General features: G+C 43.0%; 1 protein-coding gene across 2 annotated transcripts in view; it reads left to right on the plus strand.

Annotated features, from left to right (window-relative positions):
- The window catches only part of GREB1 (growth regulating estrogen receptor binding 1), a 94,406-nt gene that overhangs the window by 44,888 nt on the left and 30,700 nt on the right, over positions 1 to 18,818 (plus strand). Inside the window, exons 8-12 of one of the 2 annotated variants that reach the window (XM_083729721.1) lie at positions 1,363 to 1,494; positions 4,345 to 4,521; positions 14,320 to 14,502; positions 15,793 to 15,936; positions 16,672 to 16,785. In XM_083729721.1, coding sequence (XP_083585847.1) covers positions 1,363 to 1,494; positions 4,345 to 4,521; positions 14,320 to 14,502; positions 15,793 to 15,936; positions 16,672 to 16,785 — 750 coding nt within the window. The remainder of the gene's footprint in view (positions 1 to 1,362; positions 1,495 to 4,344; positions 4,522 to 14,319; positions 14,503 to 15,792; positions 15,937 to 16,671; positions 16,786 to 18,818) is intronic. The other variant, XM_083729722.1, reaches the window with a different exon arrangement.

Raw genomic sequence — 18,818 nt, forward strand, 5'->3', positions numbered from 1 at the left:
GATATCAAGCAGGCACCTTCATGGCACTCTTTTCAGTGCCTGCTAAAAACATTTACATTTAGACAAGCCTAACTAGCATGCTTAAAGGGACGCAGGTGGCGCTGTGGGTTAAACCACAGGGCCTAGGACTTGCCGATCAGAAGGTCGGCGGTTCGAATTCCCGTGATGGGGTGAGCTCCCGTTGCTTGGTCCCTGCTCCTGCCAACCTAGCAGTTCGAAAGCATGTCAGAGTGCAAGTAGATAAATAGGTACCGCTCCGGCGGGAAGGTAAACGGCGTTTCCATGTGCTGCTCTGGTTCACCAGAAGCTTAGTCATGCTGGCCACATGACCCAGAAGCTGTACACCGGCTCCCTCAGCCAATAAAGCAAGATGAGCGCCGCAACCCCAGAGTCGGCCACGACTGTACCTAATGGGTCCCTTTACCTTTACTTTAACTAGCATGCTTGGGAAGTTGAGATGTTTTTTAATCTGATTTAGCATATCAACTTTTGCATGTTTTAAAGGACTGTTATAAATTTTTCTTGAGTTTCTTGTTTTAGCTTTCCCCCCTAAACCGCTAGAAGGTTTTCTTCCTTTAAAAAAAAAACACAACAACAATCCTTAGTGTGTCACTTTTATGAAATAAATAATAAAATAATATCCCCAGACAGTCCTCCTCTCTCAGTGCCATGGAATTATTGCACAAGCAACTTGCGTGGCGAATTGAGGACAGGGCTGGACACCAAAGATCTCCCATTCCTTTCGGCACCCCCTCATTCTGCCCGTGCATGTACCTATGATCTTCCACTGGTGTGGGGATGAGGGAAGCAGGGTTCTATTGGACTCTGTGTTCTTAGTCATGCTCCACTGGATCAGGTAAATCGTACATGACAAGATATAGTGGACTAGTTCACAAGAACCTTAGGTGGGAAGCTGGTGGATTCACTCCACAACTGCAGCTTGACTTGATTCCTTGCGTCTGTGAGACAGTCACCATGGTTCAAAAATCGCAGGCCACTTTCATATCACATGAACATGCTGTGTATCTTAATGGAGGCAGTTCACATGTCATTTATTGTGAGTTGAGTAACTTATTATTCTGGAAAGTGCTATGGGTGCTTTTCTTCTCTTACACCAAACTCACACCTGTCCCCTTTATTTACCTGCCTTTCTGTAAAGTCGGAAGCTGCCCTAAGATTTGTTTCAAGCTACTGTTTAGCTCATTAACTCAGCGCAGTCCTCACTGCCGTATTTGAAGCTTGGTACCTGCGGCTGAAATTGCGAAACAGCTCTCCCTGATAAAGGGGGAGAAACGTTATTTCCTCTCATCTGAATGCACCATTTACCTGACCTCTGGTGACTGTGCTCACGATACCTTTTAGCAGGCAACAGAGTGGATAATGAGGAAGATGAGGAGGAAGAAGAAGAGGAAGAGGAGGAAAGTTCAGAATCAAGCAGCCCCCCTATCACTTATCAGATGAAGCCGCCTCCTGAAGGTGGTTGCACTACTGACGGTAAGAAATTCATACAGCTGGGTGGCACGTTTAGAGGTGCACGCAGAAGAAGCGGCTTCTTCACACCGATGACTGAGAGCACATGCGCCGAGTTGCACCCAGCATTGCGTGTGCACATGACGACTTGCATCAGGAGAGGCCGGCCAGGTTGCGCCAGGCTGCGCTGGTCGACCCGGGCCGACATCCCGCCAGGCCACACCGCATCCAGGTGACATTCCCTCAGGCCTTCTCTGCTCCCTCAAGATTGGGGATGCTGAGCCCTCTTCCAGTGGACATGGCAGAGGGCTGTAGAGGCTTCAGCCCCACAGAGTTGGCACGCCTGACTAAGAGTTGATCCTTTCACACAGAATGAAACCCGAGAGTTCAATCCAGCAAGCCTTAGGCATGGCTACATTCAGTCGTGGACTTAAACTAATCAGGACTGCGTCATTTCTGCTGCTTTCACTGGGATCCATGCTTAATTCTGAGGCCTAGTTGATGTTTAGGCTGTGCTATTTGGGACTGCAAGTGGAAGCCCCCATGATTGAATGTCTTGCTGTGCATTTATTTCTCCACATAGCAAAGTCAGAGAGAGTGGTTCTAGTCTAATCTTCTCCCCGAGATTATCACATTTGTCTTCTATTTACACCCTGATTTTCACTTAACAGAGTAGCACTTAGAGTTTTATTTATGAAGGAACATTCTGTTATGTAAGCCCCCACCTGAAGTCTGAAATGGTACTGCTCAGAATTCCTCAGTGAAAAATAGGATGTCACAATGAACTTTGAGGATTGAATTTTGCATGAAAAATTACCTTTAGGATAATAAGATTTTGGGGGAAATGATAATAATTGTGGATTGCTTTTAATCTGTTTGGGTCAGCTTGTTTTAAAATGTTTGGTATTATTACAACTTCTAAAGAAATATTAATCCGAACAGAGATTTTTACAGTTTGAGAATGGAGATACTACTGTATAATTGTTAGCAAAACATGACTCAGAATGGCACATTCCAGAACATCTATGGATGATGTACAGAGAAATTTAGGGTATTTTGAATGGTAAGCTCAGATATTTGTTTTTAATGAGCATTTGCATACCAGAGTTGTTTTCTATAAAGTGAAAGAGTAGTCTTTATTTCCAATTAATTCAGTGTCCACCTTTTTGACTTGAAAATTACTTAGCTCCTTCTGGACGGGATGACACATGTACACTGCAAAAAGTAGAAGCCCTGAGTTGCATATAAAATTGCACATGTTAATTTATACGCACAGATGCAAATTTAGAAATAATTACTTTAAACAATTTAAATAGAAATACAACACATCTCACCACAGTGAGGAAGACTGAGCAGGTAACCTATGAGCCTGATTGGTTTGCTGCCCAGGGGCTCCCTTTTGATGGGCAATTCCTGGTTCTCTCATCTTATGGTTCTTCATCTTTAAACTGGAATTAGACCTGACAGCTCTTCAGCTAAGAGGACTGTAAAATAGGATACATTGCCACCTTAGACTGAGTCCTGAGACTGGCTAGCCTACTGAAGTCCCATGTTTATGTTGTCACTTGCACTTTGCTATTTATTGAGAAATCTAGTATCCATGTGTACTAATTTCTTTTCTTTGTTTTTTTTTTAAAAAAGGATGTGCTTCAGGGCATGTCTGTAGCAGCTCCTTTTTTGTGCAATCTGGCGCCGAAAAGAGCACATGCCGTTGGTTTGGTCTCTGCCTCATTCCAATGTCTCGCCAATTATTGTCTCTCGGTTGTTGCTCCATTTCCTGGTTTCTCTGTGTGAAATTTAGGACCTCATTAACTGGGTACTAACTTTCCTGTGATGGCCCTTGCATATGTTTGGACAAATGCCGCTCAGTGTGTCCCTCATCCTTGCCATTGTCCTTCCCATGTGCTTTCACCACTGCAGTTTTTTACCCGCTTTGGAATGCTGAATTTGCTTATATTAACCTTATTACCACTTCCTGCTTACTGTTTAGCGAAAGGTGATGCACAAATCTTCGGACAATATGATCCAGAATTTCCCTCGTAGCGACTGTCCACCCGTCTCTCTGGGTGACCAGAGTCAATAATAATAATAATAATAATAATAATACCCCACCCATCTGGCTGGGTTTCTATTCCCACATCACACACACTTCATTATTGGAGCCATTTTCCTTTAAAAATGCATATGCGAATATTCCCCTCTCGTTTGTTAATTTATTCCGCTGTGTTACATTGTAAGGAAAGAATGGGATTGTTTCTGAACTTGTACAGCTTAGGCAGTTTTGCTGTCCGTACTTCTGCATCAATCCCTCACCCCTTTACACATTTGAATCAAAATACAGTGGTACCTCTGGATGCGAACGGGATCCGTTCCGGAGCCCCGTTCGCATCCTGAAGTGAATGTAAGATGCGACTGCGCGTGCGTGGGTCATGTTTCGCTGCTTCCGCGCATGCGTGTGACGTCATTTTGAGCGTCTGCGCATGCGTGAGCGGCGAAACCCAGAAGTAATGCTCTCTGTTACTTCTGGGTCGCCACGGAGCGCAACCTGAAAATATTCATCCCGAAGCTACTTCAACCTGAGGTATGACTGTAATGAGAGATATGTAGATGCAACCGTGCATATTCAGTGGGGATTTATTAATTTTATCCTGGACCCACAGTTCCGAGAGGAATTTATTTCTTTAAAACACCTTGGCTATTGTCTTGTCTTGTCTTGTCTTGTCTTGTCTTGTCTTGTCTTGTCTTGTCTTTTCTTTTTTCTTTTCTTTTTTCTTTTCTTTTCTTTTCAAAAGAGTATAATTTATTCCACCAGTTCATACATAACCTACGGTATATGATTTGATTAAAATAGTGCTGTTGTTTTTCCTCTTCCAGGTTTCTGCCAGGCTGGTAAAGATTTGAGATTAGCATCGGTTTCAAACGACCCAATTGAAGTGCCTTCAGGGTTTATACTGGTTGGCGCCAAGTCACCAAACTTACCGGATCACCTTTTAGTGTGTGCCGTAGATAAGAGATTTCTGCCTGATGACCAGGGGCGCAATGCCTTGCTAGGTAAGTGGCGGCTGCGATCACAGCATTGCTGTAAGTCAAGGACCCTGTGGCCCTCAAAGGTTTTGTGGGATTATTGACTGCCATCGTCCTTGACTACTGCCATGTTGACTGTAACTGATGGGAGTTGGAGATAAACCATTTCTGGAGGGCCAAGGTTTCCAGTTTCTGTTGTCAGGGAGAAATGACAACAGGGAGAAATGATTCCTGGTATTCGTCCTTGTTTTGGAACGATTTAACCTTCTGTGCAGGTGGCTGAGCTTAAGGAAAGGTACGGAGTGAACCTCTATTTTGCAGATGCCGCGTTACCTTTAATCCAGTCCAAGGTTACACTCATTGTCAGATCAGTTTGCATTTACAGTTGCTCAGGCGACACCTTGAATTACTAGGCCATTTATGGACATTTCCAATGACAGCTGTCTTTGATCTCATCTTGTGTTGATATACAACCTGTTCCTCTTCTCTTTTGAGATGTGGTTTGTGATAGCAACCCATTAGTGAAGCTGGCTGCACAGAAACAGAGGCTCCCTAGGGTTGTCATATTTCTAAAAGTGAAAATCTGGACACAAATGGTTTTTTTTTTCTGACATGGGTTTCCATATGCCTAGGTTTCCCTGAACATTTTAACCGATCCTCAGAAATTCTGTCCGGACACTGTTTTTGACGGACAAATCCAGGATATGCCTGGGAAATTCTGGACATATAGCAACACTACTCCCTGCTGCTTTCTCAGTCTCATCACCTTCTTTATGAGATATATATATAGGTAAAGGGGACCCCTGACCATTAGGTCCAGTCATGGCCAACTCTGGGGTTGCGGTGCTCATCTCGCTTTATTGGCCAAGGGAGCCAGCATACAGCTTCCGGGTCATGTGGCCAGCTTCTGGCGAACCAGAGCAGTGCACGGAAACACCGTTTACCTTCCCGCCAGAGCAGTACCTATTTATCTACTTGCACTTTGACATGCTTTCGAACTGCTAGGTTGGCAGGAGGAGGGACTGAGCAACTGGAGCTCACCCCGTTCCGGGGATTCGAACCGCCAACCTTCTGATCGGCAAGTCCTAGGCTGTGTGGTTTATCTAAAACCCCTATCCGGCAGGTTGTAGTGGTTAGAGTATGGGTTAGGACCAGGGAAACTCGGGTTCAAATTCCCACTCACCCTCTCCCTGAGTAGTTCTACTGGGAGAGAGCCTCTGAGCTGTGGCTCCCTGAGGTCCAGTCCTAGCTCATGCCCCATAACTGCAATTCTAATTATAGTACCTTGGAAATATGGCAGACCTGTTTAGGGCCTTTGTGGCGTAGATTGAATCTAGGGCTGTGTGCATGCCCTAAATTTAAAGCACATCCCCTCACAAGCGAAAGAGTTATGGGAACTGGTTTGTTAAGTGTGTTGGAAATCGTAGCTCTCTGAGGCATAAGCTACAGTTTCAAGCCTTCTTTGGGGGCAGAATATATGCCTTAAAATGTGTGGTGTGGTTGCAGCCTTGCTCTTGGACTTGAACTAGTTGTGAAGGGTGACTTTGGGTCAGCCTCTCACTCTCTTTTACCCAACGTACTTTACTGATCTGTGAGGAGAAGAGACAGTGTTAATCTTACATAGGCTGCTCTAAGCAAGTGGAAGGAAAAGTGAGATACACTTGTGATGGATGGAAAGATGATTGTCTACTGTGCTAGAATTAGTGTGAGTGGGTAGGATCTTGGTACAAAGCAAACTCTAGGGAGGAAAAAAAGTGTGATGAGCGTTAAACAAGGCAATTAAATAACATTTTCCCAAGCTACTAGTTAGGCCTGGTGTTTAACTTTGAAGAAACTCTAATTACTTGGTGCTCTGTCACACACAGTTCTTGAGAGCTTCACATATGGTGTTCCGCACCATATTGAATTCTTATGTATTTGAGGGTAAATGCATTTGCTGTTAGGGTTGCTCCTAACAATATTGCCAGGCAACAAGGAGCTACAAAGCGATGCCAATAAAAATCAAAAGGATGCAATGTGAGCCCAGTATAAATAAATTTGGGATCTGAGTTTACAACCAGCTTTGTGAGAAGCGGTGGAGTATATAACTTCATCTGGCAATAATGTGTCTTGCCATGAGATCTTGCTGACTTTGATGGGTCACAGTACAATTGGCCTGCGACAGTAAAGGAATTAAAAGGGCTGTAAATTTGTGGTGCGTTGTCATTTTAAAGATACAAGCAGTAATGTTGAACCACTCAGCCCATTCATGGCTAGTGCTATTAACAGCCTAAGGTTCCTAAGGCTGTTAACACAGAGGAAGTAGTATATGTGTTAATTGCATGCTAAACCAGAAGAGGGGGGGGGAAGTAGTAAGAAACATTTGGTAATAATAATGCTAAGCCTACAATCCTGTGCACACTCACTTGGGAGTAAACTCCGTTGAACGCAGTGGTGTGTCTTCTAAGTCAACACACAAAAGGATCAGGTTTAGTAGTTATTTGCAATGCTTTTGTGTGCAGCTAACACGTTGGCTTATTGCCCTTCAAGTTATTTCTGTGTTCATTTCTAAACATTTAAAATTATGTTTCAGCACGAACTGAAGCAGAGGTTCCCCTTGTGCTGGCAGAATTTCTGGTGGCAAGTTTGTTGTGCTTTGCTTTCTGCTTTTAAAATGCATGACTCTGTCTAGTAGCAAATCTTCAAAGTCAGTTCTGTATAAAACATCTGAAGCTGCATCTTTACATGTTTCCTTGATAATGCGTACCTTCTTCATCAAGGTGCATATATAAAATTTGTGGCTAGGATATTTCAGTTGTCCTTAGGGGACCAAGCAATGATGTTATGATGACACGAGCCTTTCCTTGTGACCGCACACAAGAGAACAATACCATATCAGATGCATAGCAGCAGGGATGGAACAGTCAGTCTATTTCCATCTGTGACATTTTCACATGTGCTCATCCATAACTCTGTTTCATCTTATTTCTGCATTAACATGCAATTAAAAGTAATCACAATGAAAATTCGCATTTACACCTCCAATTCCTGTATGTCCCCCCAAAATATTTGATTTCTGGAAGAATTTTCATGTATTTGATCTAATAACCATATTGAAAAATTTAGGGAGAGCAAAAGCTGGCGGATGACGAAGTTTCAGCCCACATATCTTTCTGGGGAGTTTAGATCTCAGCAACTTGTGACTGAATTTTCAAAGCTCAACAACTTCAAGGATTCCTAATTTCTCTTGCTTCCTCTTGTTGCTGCAGACCACAGTGACATGCACTACACAAGGATGGTCACCTGGGATATAAGAATGCCTGCCTTGAGGGATGTATGCTTGTGTGTGTGAACTGACCCACATCTCAAATTGCTTGCACAACAAGAAATGTCCGTATTATTGAAATCGGTGATTCATAGCATGGTCTCTGTCACTCTCTGATTGTGTTGCTCTGGAATCTGGACAGTGGCGGACCTTGGCGTCTCAGATTTCAGTGGCGCCCTGTGTGATGCCATAATCTAGTGGTGAATTTTGCCTTCCGTTGGATGTCATGGTTTTTGCACCTTCTGCAGCACCCCAGAAGCCCCGCGCCCAGTGCAACTGAATTGGCTGCACTCCCCTAGATGCGCCTTTGATCTGGATGGTAGGAATTCCTTTCACGGTCCATCTAGCCTGCTAAAGCAGTGTGGAACAAGTGAAAGTGGATTAATAAACTGGGCCATGCTGCTTTAGAGTAGAGTAGAGTAGAGTAGAGTAGAGTAGAGGAACAGAATCTGGTTGTCGGGTGGGATCCTTGTTTCCCTACTCTCATTTGGCCATTTTGACTGGTGGGCTTTGGTCTGCCCACCTCTCAATTGCCTGACATCACTACGATGGCAGATGACCCGTTTCCCTTTTGTAGCACCACAAGCTGCACTAAAAAGAAGAATCCAATCTCAGCCAGGTGGGGTTGGGATTGCCTGTGCTGTGGAGTACCCCAGGCAAAACTCCATAGCATAGGCAATCTCAGCTGGCTTGCCTCACTACCAGTTAGCTGATTGGCAGTGATAGCGAGCCTCCCTTGTCAATGCATAGTCGAGAGTGCACTTCAAGGCTCCCTGTTGTGCAATGGTAGCTGCGTCTTTACCTGTCTGCCACCTGATGTTGCAGATGACATCAGGTGTTTGTAGCTTGGGGGATCTGGCCTCATGGGTCATATTGGGACCTATCCCAGGCCTGATTACGCCCACAGACCAGAATTTTCCCAACCCTGGCCTATAGATTAGGGCAGATTATAATATGCTTCCAGATGGGCACTTCATATTGAAAATAGGTTTTTTAGCTACTGCAAACAGATAGATTTATTAACTTATTGATTTTTCCTTAGGGAGGTTAAATCTTGATTAAATTGGGGTGGAGACAGTGCCATTTTAATGCCGAGGACATTGTGCAGACTCTGCAGAGAAACTTGCATGCAAGAGCAGCACTAATCCCATAATAAACATCTACCTGGAAGCACCCAGAGTATTGATAACAATAAAAAATGCTGTTGAATTTTGGCATTTGAAGGAAGATGCTAGGAAGCAAACTGTTGCATACATCCTTTGTTCTCACAGCCACCTTTTTACATAATTTTACATAATTGAGACTAAGAGACAATGAATTCTGCCCAATCCATGAATGATTTGGAATTGGAATGGAGATTTCAAAAATTCAAATTCTAAATGAAAAGCATTTTCTTGTGGAAGCCAAAACACCTGATATTTCCTAGCTGTCGTTTTTGAAAGGAGGAAATGACAAGTATCAGACCCGACTTGAATGTCCAGTCATTCCACCCCTGCACTTTGGTGATAGTCATAGATAATAGAACCATAGAACCTTAGAGCTTGAAGAGACCCAAAGGGTCATCTAGTTGTGACCCCCTGGAATTCAGTGAAGTGGGAGATAAATGTAATCAAATCAATAAATGGGTGAGGAAATAAGTTCTGCAGATATTCAGAGATGCTCTTTAAAAAAACCACAACCCTTTATACATCTCAGGGCAGAGCTCTTGCAGTGGAACAACTCAGCTCATTGACTCCTATATAGCCCCTAACAGGTACTGCTGGGCCAACTCAGGAGTTACCTGGATTCTCTTTAAGACACCCTCAAGCTGGAATAGGCTTGGTAAGCTTGGCTTCAGATCAACCCTGCCTGCAAATAAGCTCAATATTTTTAAATTGATGGAATGAAATTTTATTTATCTACTTTGGTTTGGCTCTCTTGCTCTCTCTCTCTCTCTCTCTCTCTCTCTCTCTCTCCATCCATTTGTTTTCATAAAGCAGGGGACCCAGCTTCTTCCTTAATCTTGTTTGATAACCTTGAAGGAATCTGTTCACAAAAGGGAAATGCACCCCACCCAAAAGTGTCTTAAATGGTTTCCTGAGCGTTTCTGAGCTGGCTCCGCCACTGTCTGTGGAGATGCCCACAGGGCATATATAGGCTCGGAAGGAAACATATCTGTGCATTTAGTAATTTCCTGAGTAGCCTCTTTGATTTCTGTTTCATATTCATGTCAAGCTAGTGAAATGCCTGTGGGGCATAAACCAAGTCCGTTTATTGATTTTGGTTAGAGGGTTGCTTTGGTGGTTCCAGCTTGCTGCCTCCATGACTTACTTGCATTGGTCATATTGGAGGTTTCGTCGTCTTCTTCTTTTTTAAAAAAACACCATTCTATCTAGTCTTCTTATGCAAAATATTGGCACCCTCTCCCTGCGAGGTGCAAGTATTCTAGCTATTAAGTGGTCTTTGTTTATCAGTGTGAGAGAACTTCTTCTCAGAAGCTTTTCACGGTACTTTTAGGAAACACACGTCCTATGTATCTCAAAATCAGTGCCATACATTAAGACAGAAAATATTGCCGCTCTCTGCATGGGGCGTTGAGACCCCTTTCCTGTTTGTTTTGTTGCCTTTCACTTTAACAGCCTCCCAAGCTTTTTGCAACAATAACATTCATAAACATCTAAATCTTGCAAACCTATTAATACAGTTCTTTAGAATGAAAGAAAGGCAAGGGCCAACAAGGGATAATATTTTTCAGTAATGGCCGACCAAAATTAGAAATTAAAACAGGGATGGGTAACCTGTGGCCCTCCATATGTTGTTGGATTTCACCTTCCATCATGCCCAACCAGCATGACCAATGGTCAGGGATGGTGGGAGTTGTAGTCCAACAACATCCCGGAGGATCACGGGTTCGCCACTCAGTGTTAGAATAATGAAAAGTCTTGATGAAAACAGTGGTTTCTTAACTAGTGGGTACATCCCTATCTTGCCAAGAGGAAATTCTGTGGAGTTGGTTGCAGCGTCCTGTGGCACTTTAAAGATCATAGGTGCCACCTGAGGATTACATTTTATGTATCTGATGAAGTGAGTGCCCATTCACAAAGGTTTATGCTGTAGTAAACTTCGTAGTCTTTAAGGTGCCATAAGACTGCTTGTTGTTGTTTCTCCAGGGATGGTGCTCCATAAACTGGGCACCCTCCTCCTGCCATTGTTTCCCTTCCCTTCTCCTCCAGAAGGCCTCCTTATTTTTCCTTTTTTTTATACTTCTACTCTCTTGACGAAAGTCCTGACGTATAAACAGCACAGCTCTTGTCTCTTATCATCTTCCTCCCTTTTGCCAGAGAGCTGCGTTTGCATGATTTATCTCCAAGCTCACTTGTAGGAAGGCTTGGTAAAATTCTCCAGGGGGAAATGAAGAACCAGGGTGGGAAAATATCAAGGATTCATTCTTTCTTCCTGCTAGAAGTGCATTAGGGCCTTTTTGCCTGCCATGCAGAACCAAGCACTTTCCTAGTATTCCAAGGGTGCCCCTATATGCTATCTAAGGAGAAACAGGAATGTGCCTCCCCCCTTCTGCCCCCTGCCACCTCACCACTTCTGCAGGAAGGACCCCCCTCTTGCTGAAACTTGGCGACGCATGGTGTTTCTCTTCATCTTCCCCATCCCTAGGGAATATGGGATAGTACTTGGTTCTGCCCGGCAAGCTGAAAACTTATAACACTCTTTTGGCGGGAAAAGAGAATCCTCAATTTCCCCCACCCTGCTTCTTGATTGAGAGTGGGGGCGGCATTCTGCAAGGCTGTTCTGTTTGTCTTCTTTGCCCCCGAGGCTACAGATCAAATCCCCGTTAAAGGTACAGCAACTGGAATGACCATCCCATACCCTCCCAACCTTTCTCCCATGAAAATAGGTTCGCCAGAAGTGGCTTTGTCATGCTGGCCACATGACCCGGAAGCTGTCTGTAGACAAACACTGGCTCCCTCGGCCTATAGAGTGAGATGAGCGCACAACCCCAGTCGGTCACGACTGGACCTAATGGTCAGGGGTCCCTTTACTTTTACCTTTATTCAGTAATAATAATTAATAATAATAATACCCTGTCCATCTGACTAGGTTGCCGCAGCTATTCCGAGCAGCTTCCAATATATATAAATGCATAATAAAACATTAAACATTTTAAAACTTCCCTATACTGTACAAGGCTGCCTTCAGATGTCTTCTAAAAGTTGTAATTTACTTATCTCCTTGGCTCGGGGGTCCCATAACTCCATACCCACCCCCAGCACTTCTCTGATGAAAATAGGCACATCCTAAGGAAAAGCGGGGCATTCTAGGATCAAATCAGAAACCGGGAAGGCTTCTGTAAATCCGGGACAGTCCCTGGAAAATAGGGACACTTGGAGGGTCTGCCATGTTAAGATTCAATACCCAGAAAACAGCTAAAATCACACACATCTTTGTAATGTCCAGAAGCCGGGGCAACTATGAAATGTGGTCCTTCCATTTTGAATGTGTATGGCCATTAAGAATATAAGAGGAACCCTGCTAGATCAAACCAAAGGCCTATAGAGTCCAGCCCCATTTCCCCCCACAGTGAGTAAAAATAGATGCCCCTAAAAATCCTATAAGTAGGAGATGAGGGCAACTGCCCTCTCCTGCTGTTATTTCCAGCAACTAGTACATGCTCTGTCTGATCCTGGAGCCAACATATAGCCATTGCGACTGGTAGGCATTGATAGTCTTATCCTCCACAAATTTGTCTCGTTGTGTAGGTTGATGGCCATTACCACATCCTGGCATTATATCTTCAGACGTTTATAAAGCCTGAACAGGGAAATGGAACATTGGAAGCTGACACAGAGGGACCAGATGTAAAATAGAGGGCTCAGTTGTTCTCCCTCCCCGTAGTTCTCCCTGCCCCCCACCTGCCCTTGGCCTCCCTCCTCCAAATGTCACAGCACCCAAGAGGGATGCTAGTCTCTCAGATGAGGTCTGGTGGAGTCAGCCAAATGTAATTAACATAGACCACTGAACACTCATCAGATTGTAACAGCCTTCGGTCACTCTTGATGCTGGCTGGTTTTGAACTGATGACCTAGAGGTGAAAGGGCTTTATCTGTCAGACTACAAATATTGATCTCTAGCCATCTTGCAGGCTCAGCCTTGTGACATAGATAAATTGGAACGCATACTGGATAGCTCAGCTCTCCTGACCTTTGCCATATCTACAATGTATATGGAAAATCTGCTTTATTTAGCTTGCTTACAGAATGAGCAGCCCTCTCCTATTATGTGCTAGGTCCAGATGTTTGTGTATAACCGAGGCATTACATACAATGAGCATCCCATTTATTGAGTTGCTGGTAAGATTAGTGTTGTGTTTTGACCCCTGTGCATGCTGTAATATCATAGTATAGCAAGGCCCCAAACTCACCCATGAAAATATTTCAAGGTGAAAGGGTGCATTTCACAACCCCCTGCTTTCACATACTGTTCACTGCTTGTTACCCCCTGATATACAGATTCAGTGCAAGTTTATTTGAATACCAGAGGTTTCTACGTCAGACAATCCTATTATTATTATTATTATTATTATTATTATTATTATTATTAAACGTATATACCACTCTTCATCCATAGATCTCAGGCTCACAACATAAAATTCATAACATTAAATTGCTATCATGATTGATAGTCATTGATAGTCAGCAACACAATGCCATCGGATTATGCCAGATCCGAGTGAGGAGAGAAAGCATGACGCTTACTCTGAATAGGTTTCCTGGCTATACTATGTAGTCAATTAGATTTGGCTATAGGGTGATGTCACAAAACCCAATCAAATTCTATGTTGTGTTTCCTGCTCTTACTTTGAATGCAGGCCTCCCCAAACAATTGCCAAACTAAGGAGGGTATGTGTGTTTCATTAGGGTGATGTTTTTCATGAAATGTGCTTCCCTACCTGACTTTGACTCAGTCCTGAATAAGATGCCTACAAAATAGAGGCAATGTTTGGAATTTGAAATATGGCTGCAGGTGTCTGAAAAGCCTAATCCTAGTGGAAGCATAGGACAAGTACCCTGAAAGTTGAAGCGGCTAGAAATCAACGTGAGAACAAATTTTCCCCAAGTTGCTCACATGCTAAATAGGTCTTTAATTGTTCTGGTCACTACTGTTAAAAACTAAAATGTGTAACCAAGTTTTGTAGCCATCCCATGACATCAATTTGTCATTCTTTCCCATTTCCACCACTCTATTGATTGGTCTGTCTGGCATTCTTAACAAAGAGAAATGGGATTTCCATCCCTCTCCAAGATGTCATTAAAACTACAAATTAAAGAGATTGGGGAGTTATTAAATGCAGGCATTTATTTAGAAACAGTTGACACCCTTGCAACATTTATGTGTCTTTTTGTATGTGTGTGCGCGCGCGAGGAAAAAATAAATAAATTCCCAACAGCCACGCCAAACAACTTGGAAGTGCATTATCTGTACTATGTCGCTTATCTCTCTCCCATCTTTGTGTATGTTTATTTCATCAGGTTTCTCTGGCAATTGTATTGGCTGCGGCAAGAAAGGCTTCTGCTACTTTACTGAGTTTTCCATTCACATCAATCTTAAGCTGACCACTCAGCCCAAGAAACAGAAACACTTAAAGTATTATCTGGTGAGGAATGCACAGGGAACTCTTACCAAAGGATCTGCAATCTGCTGGAAGGGGGCAGGTGAGATAATCAACCTGTCCTGTTGGAGCTCTGGAATTCCTCCAGAGGTTTAGATATGTGACTCCTTAGAAATAAATCTGAATCAATGAAAATTCTTTAAAAGCCCAATAAAAATACTTAAAAGAAATGTACGCATTTACTCTGAACCAACTAGCCTGATAAACCTAACCAGCCCCTTGGTTTATAGGGCAGGGAGTGGAAGCCATTGTGCTTCCATATGTCTGCAGTAGAATGTGTCCATATGCACAGGTGAGTTTTTCAGTCTTCCTCCCTCTTATTTTTGAGAAGGAAGGATTGGGCAAATCAGACTGACAAGCCCACTCACTTAGGCACTTAGGTAAATGCCTAAATCAGGTCACTGTGGTTGGATTTTGATGTTGGCAGTGCAGGTTCCAGTGTTTGTGCTGCTGCAAATCTCATGTCCAATTTGCACTTTTTGGGGTGAGCAAATCTGCTGTTTGTATATTTACTAGCTGCCTTGTGCCTGGCATTGCTCAGGAATTCCAAGAAACTGAAAATTCAGTCTAGTTTCGAAAGGTGCAGTCTGCCATCTTGATTCAAAATGGTGTTCAATTTTATCCAAGCATAAACGAAAAAGTCTGCTCCCTGACCTTAAGAACTATCATGCAGCATTTGGTTAGAATATTAACAGATGTCCAAAGGGAGAGTGAACAAACAGCTTCTCGAAATATGCTGTAGATTCGTGCTTACAGTGGCAAACATTGCAGGGAATGAGACAGAGATACATGTGTGGCAACCCATAGGGACATGTTATACAAGCACATCAAGGGGCAGCTATTGCACTGTGGTACACACCTGCTGTCAATTTCCAGATGCACATATTTATTTTATGCTTCGTAGAGTTTACAACTGCAAGCAGTATCCAACAATTGTTCTACTCGGTGTTAGCCTATTAAACTTAATGGGCATGACAAAATTAGATCCATTTATTTTAGTGGGATCATTCTGAGTAAAACCTTGTTAGATGCAACCCAGATGTTTATACGTAAGAAATATGAATTGACCTTTGTTGGCTCACTGAATTGTCATGGAGCTAAAATGTTGCTTTGAACTCTTTGGGCAAAAGTGAAATACTTACAAACGACCAGATTGATGTAAATATCAATTAGCAGATATGAACAAAAATTGTCATCCCCGCCCCCATATGAACTAATAACATATGTGAATCTGCCTTGTGTTAAAAGTTCAACTTTTGTAAAAGGTTTACAGATTTAAAGTGAGTAGCTCTCACGGAATAAGCAGCATCTTGTTTGTTTTTTGCTTTGATAGAGTTCAGAAGCCGGCAGCCCTCATCCAGCACTTTTTCCAACCTGTTGTTCCAACCTCCAGAGAATACAGGCTCCTCAGCACCTGTCATGAACGAGCCACTTATAGCCGCACATCCCATAGTTCAACCAGGGATGCAACAGATAGGTAACTGAATCTTCTCTAGCATGTCACAGTCTCTCATTTTCTTTCCATGTATGCAAGAACCATTTGGATTGGTCTGTCCCAGCTTGGTGCCCTCCAGATATTTTAGAAGGCTGAAGGGAGTTGTAGCCCAGAACATCTGGGGGGCACCAGTTTGGGGAAGACTGGCTTGGATAGCTGCTGGTGGAGATACAACAAGATGTCTTTGTGGATTGCAATCAGCTGCCATTCTATGTGTGAGCATGAGCAGCATGGTGGAGTTCAGTTATATGTGGTACATATGCAGCCTTGAGAAAGCCTCTTTCTGTGTGGGCAAGCCCTAAAATATACTCACTGTGAGATAATGTAGGATGGGCTGGTGGCTTGTGACTGCCTTTTTGGCTATGTTAGAAAGCAACTGAAGTTCCTCTTGTCGCTGGAGCCATTTCTGTTGACGAGAGCATGAAGACCTTTTCTGGATAATATCCATTAGGTTTTTTAAAAACCGAATTAGCATTTCAAGACGGCATTCCTGGGCATGATTACTTGGGAGCAAATCACTTGAATCCAACGGGATTTACTTCTGAGTAGACAAATGCAAGATTGCAGGATGCTTGTCAGTGTTCAGTCCTCGGCATTCTTTTCCAGCACAGAACTGTTAAGGCAAGTAAGGGCTTGCTCTGTTGGATTATTGAAAGCCATGCATTTTTACCTGGATGAAGAAAGCCCCTCTAAAATTACTCTTTCTCATTGACCTAGCGCCTGACCACCTGCCAACAACAGCAAGCCTCCCAGTTTACAATGGCAAAGACTCTCCCCAGCAACACTCGATGAAAAGCAATGTCTCTTCTATGACGAGACCAACAGTATTAGGTACCTTTGCTTATGCATTTAATATATTCCCACCCCACCCTTTAGGGCAAGCCCTCACAAGGCAGTTTAACAAAAAACACGTTAAAAACAAAATGGTTGAATAAATATAATAAAATATGAGATTTAAAACACATACAGGGCCCAACAATAAGATCAATTTAAAAACTTGGTGGTGTAAAACGAATCTTTGGGAACTACTTAAAGGCAAGGTGGTGTTTGTTCTCAAGGGAGAAACACGGCAACACTGCAACGGCCCCGTCCCTGGTACTGATTTGTCCATAGAATTGCCTCGTACCTTAACAGCAGGTAAAACACCTGCATGGGCTATGCCTATGGCGCTATGGGTGGCCTTTTACACTGCACATATGAGCCTCAGCTGAGCTTGGTCTTGAGCCTCTTTGTAATATATGCAGGGATATAGTTTGTGGTTGGGCAGTGTTTACCTGGAGAACTGATTCCAGAAGGTGCTTCTTGAAGACTACTGCTCAACCCCATGGCATTTGTGGTGTGGCACATTCCTAAGGGCCAAATTTGTTTCTGTGCAATCTTCAGGGGCCACATTTTCTGGGTGGAACCAGAGACCAGAGCAATGGATGTTCCTCACTGTTGGAAAGCTGGCCTTTGAGAGGCTTGCTTAGCCCCTACTCTGATGTCTTTTCAACACCAGGCAAAGACCTTTCACTTGCAGCTATCATTTTATTGTTTGATGTATTTTGTACAATTCCCTCTTTTATTGTTTATTTTGTTGTAAAAGTCTTACAAAGCGCACAAATATAGACATTCTTGCACTATCAGTTGATTGGAGGACTAAATGTATACAAAACTTATTTTAAAAATAATGTACAGTTTCTTCTAGGCGTCAGGAAAAGCAACTATACCACTTGGCCACCAGATATTCCTAATTTTTTTATTACATAGCTAGTTAATAAACTTCATTTACCTTCTTCATATTGTTCTCTATTCTTTAACATTGCTGTTACATTCAGTTTTCCCTAAGTATTTCTAGCTTATTTGGTTGGTGGGTGTTCATTGAACCTCTAACACAGGGTTTCCCAAACTCGGGTCTCCAGCTGTTTTTGAACTACAATTCCCATCATCCTTGATCACTGGTCCTGCTAGCTAGGGATTATGGGAGTTGTAGTCAAAAAACAACAACAACAACAAAAACCAGCTGGAGACCCAAGTTTGGGAAACCCCGCTCTAGCAACATGAAAGTTTTGCTCTTTTATTGTGACATGCTCTGGAAATACTTCTACTGAAGGGCAGTGTATGAGTCCTTTAAAATAAAATGCAGTTCTTTGATCTCATGATGTGCATTAATTCAGCAAGAAATATTACAGTGGGGATTTCAGCCACTGTCCCTGCTGTTATAATGCCGCCTGAAATAATAGGTATATTTTGCAACCATTATTTGTACGGCAGCCCCATTGAAACAGATGAGACTTAATTTCTAAATAGATGGCTGAATCTTTCTGAAATGGATTGCGCTCCCTGCTCTGAGAATTATTTTAAATCAGTAACATGTGCCAGTTCTGAACAAACTTAACAAGGACACAATTTAATGTTCTGGGCTGCCGGAATTAAATCTAGCACTTTCGGTGAAGAGCAACACTTCTCGTGCTGTAACTGTTCCATGAACATAGTACACAGTGCCAGGAATCAAAGTCTCCTATTTATAGAACAGGTACAGGACAATAAACATTAGTGCAATCTTTACTAGACAGCTCTGGCAAGCTGCTTCATTTCTTCATCTGCTTAGCCAGGGGTTAACTTTGCTTTGTGGACAGAACCAAATCACTTGCTCATTTGGGTAATTGATTTCAGTCCTTTTTAAAAAGAAGATAGCTATCAAATTTGCTTCCATACATCAACTAGAGACCCTGACAGGGGATTTACAGTACTCGTGTTTGATTGACCCTGGGGTTTTTCCCTGTGGGTTTGCTAGAGAAAGATAAATGAATGGCTGAAAGTGTTTGTGCTGCCATCGTGTGGTAGAATTTTAATATAAATAAAAGAGCCCCCCCCCCCAATGT

This window comes from Podarcis gaigeae, assembly GCF_964106915.1.
Source record: "Podarcis gaigeae genome assembly, chromosome: 3".
In the NCBI taxonomy this organism is placed as follows: domain Eukaryota; kingdom Metazoa; phylum Chordata; class Lepidosauria; order Squamata; family Lacertidae; genus Podarcis; species Podarcis gaigeae.